The following is a 20,563-nucleotide window of genomic DNA, read 5'->3' as shown; positions in this document are numbered from 1 at the left end:
TTAGTCTGGAGTTTGTACTTTGTAAGTTGTAGTACTATGACACATTCCCTCCTTTTGCATAACAATAACAGTTCCTTCTATATTGGAGTAACTCATGTAGGAAAATTATTCTTTTCCACATGTTTAAATCGTAATTCTATAGAGGAAATGTGTCAACCTCTTCGTCAAGAGTTGCAGTGGTTAGCAACCACTGGTCCGTGAACCGGTACCTGACCGTGGGTAATTTGTTACCGGGCTGCAAAACAAAAGAAAACTGCCTTATTTCGCCTTATTTTTTGTCTTTACCGTACTTAGACATGTACACACGCATTCTTAAACCCCAAAACCCCCAAAGTTTGTATGCACGTTTTTCACGAAATTTGCGATGATAAATTACCTTATTTGAGAAATGATTGTTTCGGTCAACAAATACTATTGAACCAATTTACTCAGCATTAGATACAACGAGAGTTGAACCAAGTTCGTGGCGGTGTGCGCGCCGAATCATAACTACTAGACCAGTAGGAATGTAGATGACATAAGAAAAGGCATTCTAGTTGATGTCATCATCACATTATTTTTTACTCACGGTGCCATGTTGTACAATGTAATGAAGCATTATCGGAAAGAGTTTAGCCAAAAAGTAAATGTAAATGGTCTGTGTTTATATAGCGCTTTTCAAGTCAATGAAGACCTCCTAAAGCACTTTACAATGTGTTTCACACACACACAATCACACACCGATAGCATAAGTCATTACTTATGTTACTATTGGGCCGGGCCGCGAGAATATCATGAACATGTCCGTGCTCTACAGTCTATTTCTACGGATTGACTTTCAAAGTAAGTGTGTTGCTGATTGACCCTACATTTTCTCTGTTTTTGACAGTAATGGAGCGAAGAGAGACAAGCTGATCCCAAGTCTGCTTTACTCCCCAATGTGAAACATGAAGGAAAAACTGTTGCTTTACAGAAAAGCCAGAGGATTGGTTTCCACCAGAACCTTGGACCATACGTCTTGAAACCATGAGCACAAAAGTGTAAACAAACACAACAATAAACAATCTAAAGAATACCTCCTCTCCAACTGTGGACCCTCAGGAGGAAAGCTAAGACCAATGCCTGCCAGCTACTCGACAATTTCACGACTGTTAACCGCAACGACTGTTATACTGTTACTGCCCTTGACCCTTTAGAGAATTATTTTTATTCGTGTGTTATTTTAAAGATACAATTTAGTCCAACCGGACTGAAAGCAATCATACTTCTGTCGGATTACTCTTTTTGCAAATATGGATCTCTTGAGTTTTTTTATGAAGCTGCAGATGTTCCTCAGCACATGCGCCGGATTGCAATTTTTAGGCACACAAGGCCAATGGGCACGATACCTCCGCTGGGATGCGAGCGTACGCGGTGACCTCAGCTTCCAGTTCAAAACCGAATTCTCAGAGGCGCTGCTACTCTACTTTGACGACGGAGGCTACTGTGACTTTCTGCTGCTGTCCGTAGTCGAGGGCCGACTCCAACTCCGTTTCAGCATCGATTGCGCCGAAACGACGGTAGTGTCCGACAGAAGGGTGGACGACAACAACTGGCATTTTGCTACGATAGGCAGGTACAACCTGCGCACGGTACTGGCCCTGGACGGGCAGGCCAAAGCAGACGAAGTGCGGCCTCAGCGCCAGTTCATGAAAATTGTCAGCGACTTGTTCCTGGGCGGCGTTCCGCAAGATATCCGAAATGGCGCTCTCACACTGCCTACCGTGCGCAACATGCAGCCGTTCAAGGGCGCAATCACAGACCTGAAGTATGGAAAGTCGCAACCTCTGTTCCTGGAGAGTCTAAAAGTGCCGCTGGAGTCCGAGGGCTGGTGCACTGTCAACCCGTGTGAGAACGGAGGCACATGCATCGTGGCGGAAGGACAACCGGTCTGCGATTGCTCTAAAACAGAATATAAAGGACGCTTCTGCACAGAAGGTAAGAGACATTTCTTGTTTGAGGGTTGCTTTTCATTCACCACAGTGCTAATTTCAGATCTTTGCCTTTTTTACATTCTAAAAACAGGCGAGTCAAAAATAACCAAGAGTAAATTCATATGACCGAGCACTTCTGATTGAAAGTCACGTGCTAAAATTTATGAAAAAAACTCAAGTTCCTCTTTGTAATGTAGGCACCGGACTTGAAGCTGCAGGTTTAAACAGGCGTAATAATGAACTCACACATCACCCTCCTCAGGGTAGGTCAATCGTCTAGGTAGTTACCTATGATTAGTTGGATGCCTTAGAGAGCCACAGTTAGAATGCCCTCACAAAAGTAAGTAGTGTCATCTTTCAAGTGCCTGTCAGTGGACACTGACCTATTAGGATCTTTACCAGGTCGGGTTTCCATGTCTGAATTTACTTCAGAGGTCAAGGTTCTGTTCTGATTTTACTGTCTCTTTCATAGCATTCAGCAGGCGCTACTTCGTGTAGTGGTCGTCGCAGCAGGACTTGTTGCGAACATGTTCTGATCAGGCAAGTTTTACTGTTCAGGTTGTATCAGGCAATGCTTGACTGTCGATATCTGATTAAAAGTTTCCTGTGACAGCTGTAATAGATTCAGGATTCACGATTCATGATACTGGAAGTCTTGGCTCAACAGTCGGTTTAGTCTTGTCGTTAGTCCTCGAATAATGAGGTACATGGGTTTCCAATACTTGGTCTTGATAATTGGAGTCAGATTCATCACAAATAGACTCTGCCTGAGTTAAATTGTCTAGCCTTCGTTATTGTAGGCGTGTTTTTGGTCCCTTTTGTTGTTTTTTCATCATTATTGTCTCTGGAAGAAAGCCGCATAGCAATAGCAAAACACACTGAAGAGTTCTTAGGAGACCATCTTTTTGTCAACGCCTTTGATCGCAAATCTGACAGTGTTTTCATCCGTGTCGTTTTTCAGCTCTGCTCTGAGGTTTTTTTACATCGTTTGTTTTAGGACAATATAAAATGGCAATTAAAAAGAAATGTACATATTTGCTACTGCACCGAAAGAAAACCCAAATGTGTGGCCTGTATTTCTAGACGACAGCGCTAGGGCAGGAGAATAGTGCCAGATTGCAACACAGATGTGTCTTTTTGTTTTGTCATTGGTGGTTTCTGCGGTACTAGACCAAATCGCATTTCCTCGTAATTGTTCTTCAAGGATTAAAGAAAATTTCGGTGACCTGAGATTGATGCCAATGATTCGGAAGGAGAAGTGTGGCAGTTTTTGATGAATAACATCCACTGCTGTTCATTTAGGATGTTTAAATTGAGGACTAGATCTGTGAGAGAAAAAGGTGAAATATTATGAATACGTTGTACATATTGGAAAAAAAATACAAACCTTCCATTGTTCTCCAGTCATATATTGTAATAATAATGTTGGCAAATACATTGACTGATTTATCTTGAAGGGGGTCAGAACTGTATCCAGACATCACCCTAGTGTTATGTATTTTATGCGCATCTGTTATCGAAAAGAGCAGCTCACCGTTTCCCTCGGTGCTTCCACAAAAAGACGCAGCATATTCAAAGCCACAGTCTTTAAAATGTAGTAAAAAGTAGCTGCTTGTAGTTGATAACAAACATTATTTCGTCTTTTTTGGCGCAGCTTTTTTAACAGAAAGTGGAATTCCCTAAACAAGTGTAATCATCTGTGAAGCCCTTTGAGACTCTTCGTGATTTAGGGCTATACAAATAAAAATGACTTGACTTGAAAAAAAAATGACCTAAACAACTTCCACAAAGCATACATGTGACAATTATAAAAATAAATAAGAGGAGGAGATAAGGCATGTTGCCAAATTTCTAACCGATTATCTTTGTTAATGGTTATTGTCCACTCTTCTGGCAAACTGGTGTGGTCCTGCCTGAGGCTTTTTGTGCCTCATTGTTAATCGTCATTTCACAAATACAGCTCAAATTAATGCTATGGTATATGAATAGAAAGGCAGATCATGGAATAAATTAGAACACAATCATGACCTTTAAATTTAAAACAGCACTCCTTTCTGCTAATATTCACTGATTAAATGATTTTTTTCAGCTATTGCACAATGTATAGCAGTTTGACTTCAAATTTAATATTAGAATTAGAATTTTCTTTATTTTTTTACTGATATGTTGCGAAACATTGTATGCCATGATATAAAACATGCAATAGAAATACTTTGAAGAGAAAAGGGATACAAACTATCAGGATGAAAAGGCAGAAAAAAATGATTACAACATATTGCTTAGAAAAAGGGGCCTTAGATAAAATAAAAATATCACAATGAAGGTGAAGATTTTATATTTTTTCTTTTCTGTTTTCTTCTTGTTTTCCCCCATTTCTTCTATTATTCCTTTTGAAATGAAATGAAATGAAATGATCTGCATTTATATAGCGCTTTTCAAGTCAATGACTTCCCAAAGCGCTTTACAATGTGCTCCACATTTCCCAATAGCGGCCTTGCAGCCATGTAAGGCGCTAACCTGCTTATTGGGGGTATTAGGGGTTCAGTGTCTTACCCAAGGACACTTCGACATGTAACACAGACGAGCCGGGATTCGAACTGGGATCCCTTGATACCAAGACGAGCGCTCTACCTCCTGAGCTACTGCCGCCCCCTTTTTTCCTTTACCTTATCATTCTTTTCTTTTTTGCAAAAGGCTAGGCTTGATTATTTTTTACCTCACTTTTTTTTTTAGTTTTCCATTTATTCCTACTTTTTTGTCTTTTGTCCTGTTTTTTCCTTTATTTCTTTTTTCTTTCATCTTTTTTCCGTCTTTATTTTTTTCTTTCTTCATGTTTTCCTTTATTTTATTTTCATTTTATTTTCATCCCTTTGTTTTCTGTTTTTTTTCCTCTTGTTTTTTCCCCCCTCCTTTTTTCTCTTTTTTGTTCACAAAAGGCTGGGCAACAAATGAGAAGAAAATTGTCACCTTGAGACCCTGTAGTTTGTGGTCTTCCCCGTGCTTCTTAGCGGGGGGTTTAACAAACTTTATTGACACAAACACACTACATCAATTTAGAGATTACAAACATAGCACTCATTTTTCAGCTGCACCACACAATACAGCAACATCGAATAGTCAAATATTACACACTGTCCCTTTAAAGGCCATGCCAAGGTCTTAGAGTGATGGTCCCTTGAGTATGTATGTTTGTGTGTGAGCGAGCTGTAGAACCTGAAAGCTAATCTAAATACTGCTGGCCAGTACAACACGTTCTAATGACATTGGTTCTGCAGTCACTGATAAGGGAGCCTCTTGAGAGAATGGAGCTCCCCAGGCTCCTTTTCATTACCCAATCTCAAGATGTCAGGTGTTTTATATCACATCTTTTGTGCTGGGAATTGCTGCGGTGCACTGCTGAAAGACACCCTCTTCCACCCCTTCCCCCAGTTTCCACAACAACCTCACCTTTGCATTTGTCTCCTCCCTGCAGCCCAAAGCACAAAACCCTTAAAAGTGATCATTTTATGTGTATGTTTTTTTTAAAATACGTAGTTCTTAAATTTCTCTAAAACGTTCTAGGTACTGCTTTGTGTTGAATGATTATCATCTAAAGTTAGGGGTAGAAAAACCTTGCAAGATCTTAACCCGTGGCTCAAAATTATAACAAGAACCCTGAGCAAAAATCCCAGAAACACATAGGGGGATCTAGTGATTGACCCAAAGAGAGCTGTGGCCACAGCAACAAAGGCTACTATCAGTAACACAATGCACTGCCAGGGAGGCAAATCCTACACTGCCAGAGGTCTCCCCCTGCTGAAGCCAGTACACAACTAGGCCCGTCTGCAGTTTGCTAGAGAGCATTTGAAGGATCCGGAAGAGGACTGGAAAATGTGATATGGTCAGATAAAACCAAAATATAACTTTTTGATAGGACCACAGGTTTTCGTGGTTGGAGGAGAAAGAATACTGAATTACATCCGAAAAACGCCATACCCACTGTGAAGCATGGTGTTGCAACTATTATGCTATGGGGCTGTTTTTGTGCAAAAGGACCAGGACGACTGATCTGTGTCAAGGAAAGAATGAATGGGGTCAAGAATTAATAGATTATGAATGAAAATCTCGTTCCATCAACAAGGGCATTGACAATGAGACGTGGCTGGGTCTTTCAGTGAGACAATGATCAGATCTATTTTTGTGCTGTCACCGACTGTGCTCTGAGCACACCTGACGCCAAAACAGTGGTGCGCCAATGAAGTTGAGTATCAAACATGCTCGATAATTTTGTCGTCAAATTCTTTAAGTGTGCGGGGGATAGAGGAAAAAAGGTGACCTTTTCCACAATGCATGCAATCTTAGTAAGTTAAAAATAAAAATGCGGTGTCGTCTTTGACCGGAGTTTCCTTTAATCCTGGAGGAATTACGACACTGAATGCAATTCTGTCCGTTTCCTTGGCAACCACCAATGACAAAACTGGCGCTGTGAAGTATTGGGCACACATTTTGTGCGTCACAGCCCTTATTCACGTTTTTTTACGGCACATTAGTAAGTATGTGCCTATATTCAGAATCTGACTATGTCGTCTACACTTTTTTGAATTGTTACATGATCTGAAATTAAGCGACATAAACAACTTGGAAGAGAATATAAAACATGCCGCTGAAAACAGTGTCAGGTGTGCGGGGGCTTGACGTTCCGCAGCCAAAGGCAATGCCAAATTCCCCACACGATTTGCGCTAATGGACCAATTCGCATTAGTTTTGTATCGTTCGTAGAGGATTTAAGGAAACTAGAGCGACCTGACATTGACGTCGATCATAAGGAAAGGAAAGTGTAGCGTTTTTTGATTGCTAACTCCCACTGATGCTCAAGTCAGATGTATAAATTGAGGACTTGATTTGTGAGCGTCATAAATTGTTACAGACGTCACCGCTGTATTTTGTGTTTAGAGCGCCTGTGTTGTGGAAAAGAGCAGCTCACTGTTTTCCTTGGTGTGAAAAAAAAGAAATAAGCTGAAAAAAATGAATGGTTTGTAGTTGGGAATTTATGTTAGTTATTATCAAACCGCTGTAAACACTGTGACAATGCTGGTCTCCAAACTGTGCTGCAGCCAGTAGTTGTCATTGCGTCTCTACTAATGCATTGTCGAAACAGTTACTAGCTTCGTTTAATACAGTACGCGTTACAAAATCTATGTTAGGATGGATCATGTGTAGTTTTATAGGTGCCTGCAAAATGAAGACACAAACCATATTTGTTGTGTAATTGTGATGAGGGAACTACTGCATCATTTAGATCAGCTTAGATCATTTCTAAACACAATTGGGATTTTTTAATTTGTAAATGTGGTTATTTGTCTCAATTTTAATCCTTTAAAAAAAGCATTTATAAAAGCAAACCTCTCAATAATGTTTGTTGGTACTTTACTCAGTTTACTTTTTGGCTGCATTCCATGGTAGTCTCGAGTTTAAGAAATGGCTTCAGTCTGTAAACATCTTAATTTAGATGAGACCGATGATGAAATCCTGTGGTTTCTTTATTAAGTACAACCAACACACTCACACAAAAGTCAATTTTCTCTTGGTTAGAGTAAATGCAAGAAAGTGCTGCCTATGCATGTCTGGTGTTCAACGCTAGAACAGTATCTGATTAGGACCACAGTAAACAAGATGAGCTGGGGTACTCGTTAATCAATGATTCATTAATGAAGTCAGAAAGAGCAGAAAATTGGCCCAAGTGCTTAGCTAGATAAGTAAAATTGATGATGGAGGGGAAAGCTCGTGATAAAACTCCAGATAAGGTCATTTAAACTCATTCAGTGCCAAATTGGAGTTCTATGTGCCTATTTGTGACACCAAAAAGATTATATTTGAAGGCTTATAGAGAAGTAAATTACATAGCTATACAACAGGGAACATTTTTAATTCAAAGAGCCCTAAAACCATATATGGTAAGATGTAATCCAACAAAACCGCCGAAACCGCTCCCCAGACAAAAAAACGTAGTATTCGGTAAATTTTATTTCACTCTGCGATGTTTAGTGGTTTGATAAAATCTATGTAATAACAATAATAATAATGCCAGAGCTTGTGTCCCATATCTACATACCACTTTAAATTTGTCTCCCTTCCGCAGTTACTTAAGAGTGTTAAGTCTCATTTTGATCGTAATTGTTACCATAAATAATGGTTTAAATGTGCGAGCAAAGTTCTTTTGTAAAACTGTCAAAAAATTCTGCAAACGAGGATCCCGGTGTAATTACCTGCGGCGCAGAAAGCCCTGGGCCAAAAATAGAACGGAGTGCTCACTCTCTGTGTATAGCTCCGCCCATCCCTACTGCTCACCCAATCAAATTGTTCTGGGTGCTTCGCTAGTGTTTTAGGGTGTTGACAGTTTGCTCTGCGGGATATCATCAGAAACGCCTCAGCAACGAACATGGATTACTTAATGAGCTTCTATATAAGGATTCCTTAGCAATAGACAGCAAAACGGGGCGGCAGTAGCTCAGAAGGTGAAGCGCTCGTCTTGGGATCGATTCCCTGCTCCTCCCTGTTATATGTCGAAGTGTCCTTGGGAAAGACACTGACTCCCTAATGCCCCTGATAAGCAGGTAGTTGCCATGCATGGCTGACGCTATTATCGGTATGTGAGTGTGTGTGAATGGGTAAGTGCGAAACAGATTGTGAAGCGCTTTGGGAGGTCTTCATTGACTTGAAAAGCACTATATAAATGCAGACCATTTACATTTAGTCTTTTAACAGGAAAAAGTACCGTACATTTTATGTGCATTTTCAACACTGCCGCTTTACCACGTTGCACCATATTCGTGTTTATTTTGTGGTGGTAAATGGCAAACAGTTCTTTTCCTCAACACATGCTCCCTAAAATAAAACGATGGCTGGAAACATTTATGACGCCCATCTGGAGGAGAAATGACTCGAGGTTTTTTGGTCAGAATCATTCATATGAAACAAAAAAGGAGGAAAATGAGAGGTCTAACAGTACTTTATCCAATATTTACAACATACTCACAATTTTTTAACATTTTAATTGTACATCCACATTGAACAGCAATGGAGGTAATCTATTTAAAAGCTGCATTCTCTTTCTGTATCATAAACAACAATGTCAGGTTGCTGAAGTTTCCTTTATTCCTTGAGTAACGATGACAAGCGATTTGTCCATTCCCCCTGCAGCCAGCAATGACACAAAATGACATTTCCGTTTTGCAATCTGGCACTATTCTATTCTGCTCTGGCAATGTCTAGAAAAATAGGGCTAACATTTTCACGTGGGTAATTTGTTACCGCAATCTTGAAAATATGTGATGTAAACTGGAAGCAGAACTGAAAAACGACTTGAATATAAAAACAAAAGCAAAAAAAGGCATGGATGCAAGTGCCAGACGCGGTTTGTGTCAGGTGTTTACAGGGCTTAAAATTAAAGAAATAGACGTGAATGGTTTCATTTTATGTCTGCTTAAGCCTGCATCTTAAAATCCAGTGCAGCTTGCACAAAGACAGAATTGAGTTTCGTTCTTAAATTTGAGCATGCAGCTTTTAATGAGGTGCGCTCTGTCTCCTGATATTGACAAAACAACAGTTCAAAGAAGAAAACTGTTAACATAATTTTGCTTTTTACTTGGTTAATGCATGACTCTTGTTAGATAATTTACTTGTGCCACACTGTTGCCACAACATTGGGGACTGGCCAGCTGTGTTTTTTAAAGCTCCAGTGTGTAATATTTTACCACTAGATGGCACTGTTGTCTAATGCTGCTACGCTGTACTCTGCGGAACTGGTTTTCATTTGCAAGACGCCTGAGAAAAATGGCAGCGATTCTTAGGTATGGATTCCACTATGTAAAAGAAATACACATTTATAGACCTATGATGTTTTTTTTTAATAAAAATAACATTTGTATAATAGTTCATTTGTCTGTTAATGCTACATCTTTTCATATTTTTGGGCTTTTGCAATTTTGAGAGCTTGCAAATGAATACTCAGCCAAGACACTCCATATCAATTTTGTCTCGAGGCTTCAAAGCCCTTGAAGATTTCCTTCCTCATTTCTGGGTGCTGTCCAAATTGATTTTTATAAGCTGCAGCTTTTTTCCGTCAGCCCTTGAATTCTGTTTTGTAAATCGTTTATCGAAGCTGTTGATTTTAAATTCATTGTGTCTGATGATCAGAGAAATAAAAAATGTCAATCAAGTATTTTGTTTTATACTTGTAAACTTGGATTTGATGAAAGTATATACTGTAGGTAGTATATCTCGTACGTAAATATAAACTTGCCAATGCTTGAAATAATTTCTGGTGGATCGAGGGTTGTATGGGAAAATTTGGGTGATGCAGGACTCATGAATATTTAGCAATCAGAGGGGACTTCAATACAAGATTAGCATTCAATACATAGTGGAAAAACACAGTAACGCACCAGATAGTGACAGTACGGTTACAACACATTTGAATAACGCGTCCGGAATCCGTAATTGCGTTTCTTTGAAATGGATTAGTCCGATCACCGGTGCAGAGAACTGAGGGTGATTTTGGACAAAAAAATGAGATTTGTTGCTGTAATGCTATTTTTCTTTCAGTGCGTTAAAAAATGTCAGTACAGCTTTTTTGGTTAATAGGCAATGCTCAATTCGATTCATGACTGGGTTTAGGCTTGGTTACTCAATGGCATTGTCAGAGTTGTCCTTGAGCCTCTCCTGCCAGGTCTTGGATGTATATTCAATGTTAAGTTAATGATGTGTTTAAAGTGTAGTACACACTAAAAATAAGAACAGCTAAATGTTAGCCCAAAGTGGAAATGGTATAAACAGTTCAAAATACAATAGTTAAAACAACAAACTGACATCCTATGCAATCTCTTTTCCAGGTGTTCAACAGATTAAACTTCAAGATTCAAGAATGTATTTATTGTCATAATCATAAAATGAAATTGCAACCCCGGTGTCCAATGTTTATAAAATGAGTTTAAAACGAGGATACTATAAAATAAAATATGTAAATACAAAAAGGAAAATACTTATCAGTTGTCCTACCAAAATACAGATTTACCATCTTGGGGGTAGAACACATACACTCAAATGCATATACACCATGGCAGATGACCATTTGACCAAGCAATTACATGTTGGTTCACCGTTACACAACTACTCGTTTTAAAACGGATTAATCCGTAATGCACATCTGATTGACGTTTAACTGCCTGTGTTCATATTAACAGCCACTTGTATGCAATTAGTCCCAGCCAAGGGAATCAAATGCACCTTAGATAAGTCCTTCATACTATATTAAAATAATTGGATTTCCCTGAAACCAAAATTACATTTTTCAAGACTTTTTTTCTTTGACTGAGTTGATTTATTCATTGAGAACATGTATGTAATTCGGAATCTGCATTTTACTGCCTATTGTCTGCTCACAATTGCTGTTCTATTCTGTACTTTGCATTTTCCATGTACTTTCTGTTAGATCAACTATATCATCTAATTTGTCTGAACTGCTCGTTGAGATTTACTTGTGCACCCAGGGTTCCCTCAGGATTTGTTTTTCAAATTTAACTTTTTAGGACCTTTTCAAGACCACATTCAATTCAATTTAAGACCAATCTCGCACTTAAGACTTTAAAACCACGCCCCGTGGTTAAAGAGCGAGGTACAGTAGGAGTTACATACTCAGCGGCTGAGGTTAGATTTACAAGGGTAGCCGCACTGCGCTGACACTGAGGGGGGACTGGCCCCTGACCCGGCTGCGACCAGGCCTGCACTAAGGGTAGGAACTGAGAAAGTACTGAGCAAGACTGTGTGGGGCTTGGGGACGGGTACTGACCGAACCTGGTTTCAAGGCATTTTCCGACGACACATTGTATCTATCGGTCAGAGATCGATAAAGTGAGAGAAAATAAAAGATTATTCAATGACACAAGGTTCCATACTTTTGTTGGTTTACTTATTAGACTGTTTTTAGTTATGATTAAATCTAAGACTTGTTGACAAAATGTCAGACCTTTTCAATGCCTTCATTTCACCTATCAAATTAATGACTTTTTCAGGTTTTTAAGACCTTGGGGGAACCCTGTCATAGCCAAAAGGGGTTCTTCTTACACAGTACAAAACATGCACATGGCCGCGCTTACTGCCAGCCATTTGTATTGAACATGACGTGTGTTTTTGCATGATAATCAACATGCAAGTCAGAAGAGTGTTTCTAATTCTTTCTATGTTTGCTTCTCTCTCAATCTTCTGTTTCAGAGGTCAGCAGCAAAACACCAGGTGAGTTGCATTAAAAAGAAGCATTTGATTTTAACCTTTCATGATTTGAAAAAAAAATGTCTAGTAAATATAGCAGACTGGCAAAAATACAAGGAAACAAAGACAGCGAAAATGCCTAAGACAGGAGTAACACCTCTAAGGATACTTGAAGAAAATGAGCTCATGTAACAAAGAAATATAAAGACTTTTTGTAAAATACATTTACACATGTTTTTCCGGGGGTTCCGTTCCTAAGAGGACCTGGGATAGTCAACCCCGCAAAGTACAAACCTTTATTTATGTATTACTCTATTATACACTGAAACGAAGGGGTAAATCCTATCTTTTGACAAATAAGTACTGTCCTTTGTTTACATTTTTTTACAAATAACTACTGTACTGTTGAACTATCATTTTAGAAATAATCTCGCTGCTATATTCCACAACTGTATTGATTAAGGACACAATCAACTTTACTTCTCACAATACTTTGTCACCATTATGTGGGAATTATGGAAAACTGCATTTTTTAACGATCCGCAACCCAAGCCATATTGGACCAAAAAAACCAAAAATAAAAAATAAGTATGTCTGGACCCACAAAAAATAAAAAAGCCTTATATAAGCCTTATAAGGAAGGCAACTCATACTGTATCCATCTATATTCATTGAAAAATGTTAAAGATGTGTCTTAGTTCCATTTTGCAGAAACCATTAAATTTTCCATTATCAAACATTTTTGAAAAGGCGCTATGAAGTCACCAAGGAGCGTCAAAGAACCAGATGTGGCTCCAGGGCAAGTTTAGCGGGTAGAGTGGCCTAAATCGCATTTTATTCTGCCTTTTTATCTTATTTAAACTCGAAATGTCGAAAAAAAAACACAATGTTATTGACGCACAGGCAGACATAGGCAGAAAGGGGCTCCTATTCAGCCAATCAGAATGCAGAAAACAATGCACAATGAAACCATGTAGAGTAGTAAAACTGAGAAAAGTAAACTGCGATACATCAAGGTACTGTACTGTCTTTTGCTCATTTATGTTGCCAACTATGGTTACTCTGCAGAAGACCGTAGATGTTACACAAGATGGTATTACCTACATTTTGACTGCAGGTTAGTAAAAGTAAAAAAAAGATTAGGTAAAAATGACTCTGAACTTCTTGATGTTTCTTATGAAAAGAAACTGGAATCTTTGTGTTACCTGTGTTACGTGTTATGTCCTGATGTCATGCTTTCCGTCTCTGGAAATGTCATGTGTCATCACAATACTAATGTGTACAGTATTGAAAATCTGCTCAAGAGTTCTCTTGCACTTTTTTCTTTCCCTGCTTTCTTTGTCATCTTTTCAAGGCCTCGCACATATGATTGTCGAACAAGGTAGGTCTCGCTCAACCTATTTCTGTCTTACAAAATGTTTGTTTTTCCTAGAAGGACTAACCTATCGAAAAATGTTGCCGTAGTTACAGTAACCTCATAATTTGCTGCATAACCAAGTTGAATTGCAGGCAAATTAGTTTTTAAAGCTTTTAAGACAGCAACATAGCACTTCCGCATTTCTTGATGCTACTTATTCTCCATTTGAAAAGGTGGGAAGCCAAATTTACTCTTGAATTATCTCTCAAAATGTGTGGGGCAAAGATATCTATCCAACCAAATTGTTTATTGTTTTGATAGGCCATTCCTAATTGATTTTTAACTTGAATCTACAGTGTCTGGAAAAATATTATTATTATTAAAAATATTTTTAGAACTTTTCAAGGGTTAAAACCTAAATCTAAAAAACTAAATATATTTTTAAATACTTTCACATGGCACTGTATGTATAAATGACTATACTTAAGTAAAAATGACCAAAGCATTACAATCTGTGCAGGTCATTAAATAGTTAGTGAATACAATGTTTTTTTCCTCCTGTTAAGGTTATAGTTTAGTAGACACTCAAAATAAGGAGAGAAGACATCATTGGATTTTGTACTTGCAACGAGATTATGGGAGAGCCTTAGATGAGAAATTCCAACCTGTTCTAAAAGCCCTCTCCTGCACCCTTTTTTTTAATTAAATCCCCAAACGTTACAAATGCAGATCTGCCCTAAAGGGTGTGAATATCAAAGAACAACAACATGATTGGCTGATAGGAACAATCATGTAAACTAGGGGTCTGTAATGTTGTGCCCATGGGCACCAGGTAGCCCCTTGAGGCAACCCGAGGAGTGTTTTTCTTCTAAATTTGATTTTTAACTAACATGATGTTTTAATGGTTCACTTAACTTGTAATATTACAACTTTTTAATAGCTTAAAAACATCATAGTGATAAAATATGCGAAAATTGTATTACTGACAACAGGACAAATAGTGATTTAAAACATTTTTCCATGCAATAGTGGGTTGTGTTTACAGATTTCCTATGCAATAATGCCATTGCCATTATGCATGCCACTATCGCATAACATTTGGTTGAGACGGTCTTCCTGCCCCATGCATAAAACTAAAAAATAAAAGAAAAAAAATCAGTAGTGCCATTTTTGCACGGCGTTATTTTACAGATCTATATCAAAATAGGTGCCCTTCATGACCTTTGATTTAAACAGTTAATTTTAGTCAAATTAATGAACAGCAGTGAGATACAATAGGGAAATTAATGAACTGGCATCATATTCAATCTCCTTTTCGGGTGTTTGGTTTTAATATTATCTCTAGTTCTCAAATGACCCTTTGCACACATGTGACCTAACCATGTGACAACACCATGACGGACGGCAGTAAACGGTAGTAAACAGTGGGTGAGACTAGTAAACAGTAGACAACAAAAAAAGCTATATGATTCGGCACCTTTGGCAATGACTAGTCAAACAAATTATTGTGCAGCTGTTGGATCATGTGGCTCACCTTGCCCGAAAACACAAAGAGCGCTATTTAGAGAAACTGAGGATAGCATTAACAATGCTAGCTACTGAGCGATACAGTCCTCCTCCTGACATCCTTACAGATCTAATTAAATCGTCCAGTCTGCCTGACTTCAGTCCACACGATCTGTAACTTTATATGGTAAATGGAGTATCCCCATACACCCGCGCTGATCTAAAAGCTTATAAAAGTCTGGATGCTTGCCAGTTCTTATCTGTGTTTTGCAGAAAAATGCACTGCCGGCTTGAAATGTATCCCTTGCGCAAACGTTAATAAAATAACTTGTTATCGAATTTTGGGGGGGATTGTAAATAAACAGTAAATCATGGAGCATTTGCATCTTGGATAGAAATCACTTTTGAGAATGTCAGAAATATTAACTTGGGCGAAACAATGCTTTATCTTCTGAATGTTTGTCTCCCATTTTATCCGTTGAGAATTTGACAGTTCATTTGAGTGTAATAAGCGATATGGTAAAGCACATAACAGTTTTCAATACATGTGACATTCAGAAGATTACTGTTTTGAATCGCTGGTTAAGCGCAACAGTAAGACACTGAAGTTAGCTAGTTAGCAGGAACTAATTCATTGGTAGCTATTTAGAGTTTTGCGACTTGATTTCGTACCTTCTTAACATAAAATTGCGAAGAAATAGATCAAACATCTTAAAACATGTTTGCTGCAAATCCTAGAATACTTTAAAGTCTGCCACCAGTCCCTCTGTTTGATTGCAGATAAATATCCCCTGTCTTCTGTCTTCATCAAAAGGGTCACAATAAAATGCCAAATCAAGCTTAGAACCTTGCCAGTTCGCACAGCCAAACGCACAGTAATAAACCACCATCGTATGAAGTCGTGGTTATTGAGATTTGTTTCAAGTTCAATGCTCATTCAAGTGCTCTCCACTAGGATACGTTTTGCCGTCCGTCATGGCTCTCAATCATCTTGGAAAGGCAACTAGACGTCATGTGAAAAGGCTCAAAATTCCTCATACAGCGATAACACACTCAATTTACTATATCTTTTTAAAAACTTATTCCGTTTTTCAAATTTCTTTGATCACTCAACATCCCAAATTGATTTTACTTTTATTTTAGACAAAGTTATTTTTTGGAGCACCAAAATTTAATTGAAAAAATGTATTAGGTATGACTTAGTTATTAGGAAAAAAAACAACTGGATTGATTTTCCTTCATATATCCCAAAATACAGAAATAAGGTAAAAACATTTTAGTGAAGAGTTACTTTTGCCCACTTTTTAGGGGAAGTAAAAAAAAATGGGTGCAATGTTGCTGTAATTAATTTTCTATCTTGTAGTTTGATGTGTTTGCATGTTTCAAGTGTTTTTTGATGTGAGATTGTAATTGTGATATTATTTTATAGTAACTCATAACTACAAATGACATTCTCATGAGCAGTTTATTAAATATTGGCACAAACAAAAGTTCAGAAATAAAAGATATGGCTTTCCAATGTAAATTATGAGTATTTATTTCCTTTTATTTCTTTTTTTGAAAAACATTCTGTTCCTGGTTTTGAGATCGATTGTATTATTGGACAGATCTTTCCAAATTTAAACGCACTTGAAGATTTTTTGAAAAATTGATTTAAATCGGTCGAGTTTACCAGGTAGCTAATCCTACAAATACAATGATCAATCATGTATTACTTTAAAATAAATGGCTAAACATACCCTTTTCTACAAAACAAATAATTTAGGACAAATTTTAGGGTTTACATCATAAGGGTAACCAGACCGTTTTGGCGGGTTCTCAAGAACCCTTGAAAATTATAGCAATTTTAAACTGTTTTTCCTTTTAAAAAAAGAACAGAACAGGCTTAAATATAATGAAAATTGCTAGCTAAAATGAAAACAAACAAAAATGTGAACTACACAGCGTCGAAAATAGTCCAATACCTTAAAATGGTTCAGTCCATTTGATTCCTAGGATCGCTCTTGCCCCCTCCAGTTCGCTCGCCTACTCTGTGGAAGCGCTGGTGTATTACGGCGAGAGTATGTTATTATGGAAGCCCAAGAGTGCCATTATTCAATTAAAAAAAGGAACATTCAATTTGTAAAAATGGCCTTCACACAAACATTCAATTAATAAAAACAGCCTTAAAACGAACATTCAATTGACGGAAACAGCCGTTTAAAATAAAAAGCCTTTAGCAAAATACTTTAATTAAACTGTATCATAATTAAATTTTACATGTTCTATCACTTTAACTAAAATGAAAAAAATCTTGTTAGCCAGCCAGGCACTCTGTATGCTCAGCACCCCCAAAGCCCTGAACCTAAAATTGCCCCTGGTTTACATCCACTTTAGAACTCATTTAAAAAGTTTGGCACCCAACAGTCAGTAAAGAAAACTATTTCTTGTAAGTTTTGAAAACAGAGAAGAGATTTGCATTTTTTAATATTTAAAAGAACCTTGTGGTATTCCGCGCCTCTGAGCGTTAAAAATACATCATTCATTAAAAAAAAAAAAAATAATAATATTTGGATATTAAGTGAAATACATTAGTTATTATATCGATAAGTTTAAATTTTAGTACTAGACACTCAAATAAGGAGAGAAGGCATCAATGGATTTTCAACTTGCAAGGAGAACAGGAGAGCGAACCTTTGGATAAGAAATTCCAACCCTTTTCTAAAGGTCTTTCTCTGAGCCCTTATTTTTATTAAATCCCACGAAGTTATTTTGAAGGATGCTTCATGTCTAAATAATAAGCAGAGGTGGGTAGAGAAGCAAAAACGTACCACTGACCCGTTGCACTCACGCGGCCTAATCACGTGACGACACCATGATGGATAGCAGTAAACCGTAGTTAACGGTGGGTGATGCCAGTAAACTGTAGACAACAACATTAAAAAGGCTATACTATTTAAGTTGGTTAGGACACCACTGCTATTAGGTTGAACAATTTCCTCATTTAAATAAACAATGAAAATAAAAACAAAATCTGCCCAGTTCATCTGCTCATGAGAATGACAACAAATATGAAGTATACATCAAGAACAGGGATGGGCAAACTACGGCCCACAGACAACATCAGGCCTTTTCATCCAAAAATACAAATGGTCAAAATATAATAACAATCTATATGTCTATACACATAAATAAATAAATAAATAAATATATATATATATATATATATATATATATATATATATATATATATATATATATATATATATATATATATATATATACACATATAATAGTAAATAAAGTATTTATTGTGTGTCTACAGAAATATGTCAATATTCCAAAAAACAAAATATCAAATTTAGTGCGAAAAGCAGGGACCTCATATATTATTTTGCTTTCATTCTGGAAAGAAAAAAATATTGTAGAAATACCACAAAAATACGACTACCGTCATACTATAATACAAAAATACAACTACATGAATATTACAACAGAAATACTGCAAATCTACAAGTAATGTAATATTACAAAATGCTAAAGAAATCCTAAAAATACTGCTATTGAAATACTATCTATCTATCTATCTATCTATCTATCTATCTATCTATCTATCTATCTATCTATCTATCTATCTATCTATCTATCTATCTATCTATCTATCTATCTATCTATCTATCTATCTATCTATCTATCTATCTATCTATCTATCTATCTATCTATCTATCTATCTATCTATTGACAAATTACTACAGATATACTACCATGGAAATAATTCAAAAATACTTTTACATAATATAATATAATATAATACTTAAATGATACTCCATACATATTATAACAGCCATCCTACAAAAATACAACTACAGTAATACAACAAAAATACTACAGAAATACTACAATGGAATTTACTACAAAAATACATTAAAAGTAATACAATAATACGGAAATATTACAACAGTAATACTTGAAAAATATTGCAGAAAAAATCCTGTATAAATACTCCAAAAATACTACTACAGTCCTACTATAATATATAAATCCTACTACAGAAATATTACAACGTAAAATATAACGAAATACTCAAATACTACTATAGAAATACAACAAAATAACTACATAAATACTACTGTGAAAATCCTTTAAAAATACTACAGTAATTCTATAATACTAAAATACTACTACAGAGATATTCCAACAGTAATACTTCAAAAATACAACTACAGTAATACTTCAAAAGTACTATAGAAATACTACAAAATACCACGATGGGACTACTTCAAAAATATTTCTACCAAAAAAACTACAAATATACCACTGCAGTAAACTATAATACAGAAATATTACAACATTAACACTACAAAGTACAACAACGATGATACAACGAAAATACTACAGACATATTACAAAAATACATCTATGGACATACTACAATGGAAACACTACAAAAATACAACTACTGTAAAACTAGAATGCAAAAATATACGACAGTAATACTAAAAAAAACCTGAAAAAATTACAAATATCTGACTTCAGAAATACTACCAAAAAAAATACAACCACAGCAATACTACAAAACTAAAGACTAAATTTAGTGCCTAAAACAGGGTCCTAATATATAATTTTGCTTTTATTGTGACCGTTTCAAAACCAATTTGGTGAAACCAAAACAAATTTAAAGAAATGTAACATGTGGATGTCTGCATGTATATTTATTCATAAATGAGAAAAATTGGGTTTGTGTCCAGGACCGGTCCTTTGGCCAAATGTTGTAAAACGCCACTCCAAATAGTTGCCCACCCCAGATTAAGACTATGAGCTACTACACTATGCTGAGCAAATTTACTTACTTCTCCCCGCATGTGTTTTTGTTTGTTTGTCCATGTTGGCCATGGGCTGGGACTGCTCTGCTAATTCTCCACCTCCGCCTGCTCTTCTAGCTAAAAGCAAAGGTACCGCTTTTTCCAAATCTTTCCTTTTTCGACTTTATGAAAAGCGCCGCTTGCTCTGTGAGTGTTTGAGAGCACATCTCAAGTGCAATTAAGCCCTCCATCTTTAATGTGTTTACATGTCCATGCTTAGCTTTTCTTCTTTAATGACTTCTGTGCACAATTCAATTCTGTGATCAAGAGACACTTAATTGAGGGACAAAAGAGTGTTTGGTGTGCTCTTTTCCTCGACATTTAATTTTATTTTGAAGGATGCTTCAAGTCTAAATAATAAGCAGAGGTGGGTAGGGATGCAAAAACGTACCACTGACCCATTGCACTCACGCGGCCTAATCACGTGACGACACCATGATGGATGGCAGTAAACCGTAGTTAACGGTGGGTGATGCTAGTAAACTGTAGACAACAACATTGAAAAATGCTATACTATTTAAAACCATTGGCATCGACTAGTCCACGGATATTGTGCAGCTGTCGGATGTTGTTGCTCACCTTGTCGAAAAGCACAAAGAGCGCTATTTAGAGTATCTGAGGATAGCAGGGCTAGCAACCAACCTATACCTTTTTCCTCCGGA

The 20,563-nt window shown here is 37.0% G+C and overlaps 1 protein-coding gene across 1 annotated transcript in view; it reads left to right on the top strand.

Annotated features, from left to right (window-relative positions):
* Positions 1 to 20,083, top strand: part of LOC148351478 (neurexin-3a-like) — a 37,584-nt gene extending 17,501 nt beyond the window's left edge. Inside the window, exons 2-5 of the mRNA XM_088354953.1 lie at positions 869 to 1,956; positions 12,201 to 12,221; positions 13,552 to 13,578; positions 19,980 to 20,083. Coding sequence (XP_088211079.1) covers positions 1,272 to 1,956; positions 12,201 to 12,221; positions 13,552 to 13,578; positions 19,980 to 20,083 — 837 coding nt within the window. The 5' untranslated portion in view covers positions 869 to 1,271. The remainder of the gene's footprint in view (positions 1 to 868; positions 1,957 to 12,200; positions 12,222 to 13,551; positions 13,579 to 19,979) is intronic.
* The last annotated feature ends 480 nt before the right edge of the window (positions 20,084 to 20,563 follow it).

The sequence above is a fragment of the Urocampus carinirostris genome, chromosome 15, assembly GCF_059441175.1.
Source record: "Urocampus carinirostris isolate Australia breed hairy pipefish chromosome 15, RoL_Ucar_1.0, whole genome shotgun sequence".
Classification (NCBI taxonomy): domain Eukaryota; kingdom Metazoa; phylum Chordata; class Actinopteri; order Syngnathiformes; family Syngnathidae; genus Urocampus; species Urocampus carinirostris.
Note: the sequence above shows the minus strand (reverse complement) of the source record. Positions and strands in the feature narration are given on the sequence as shown.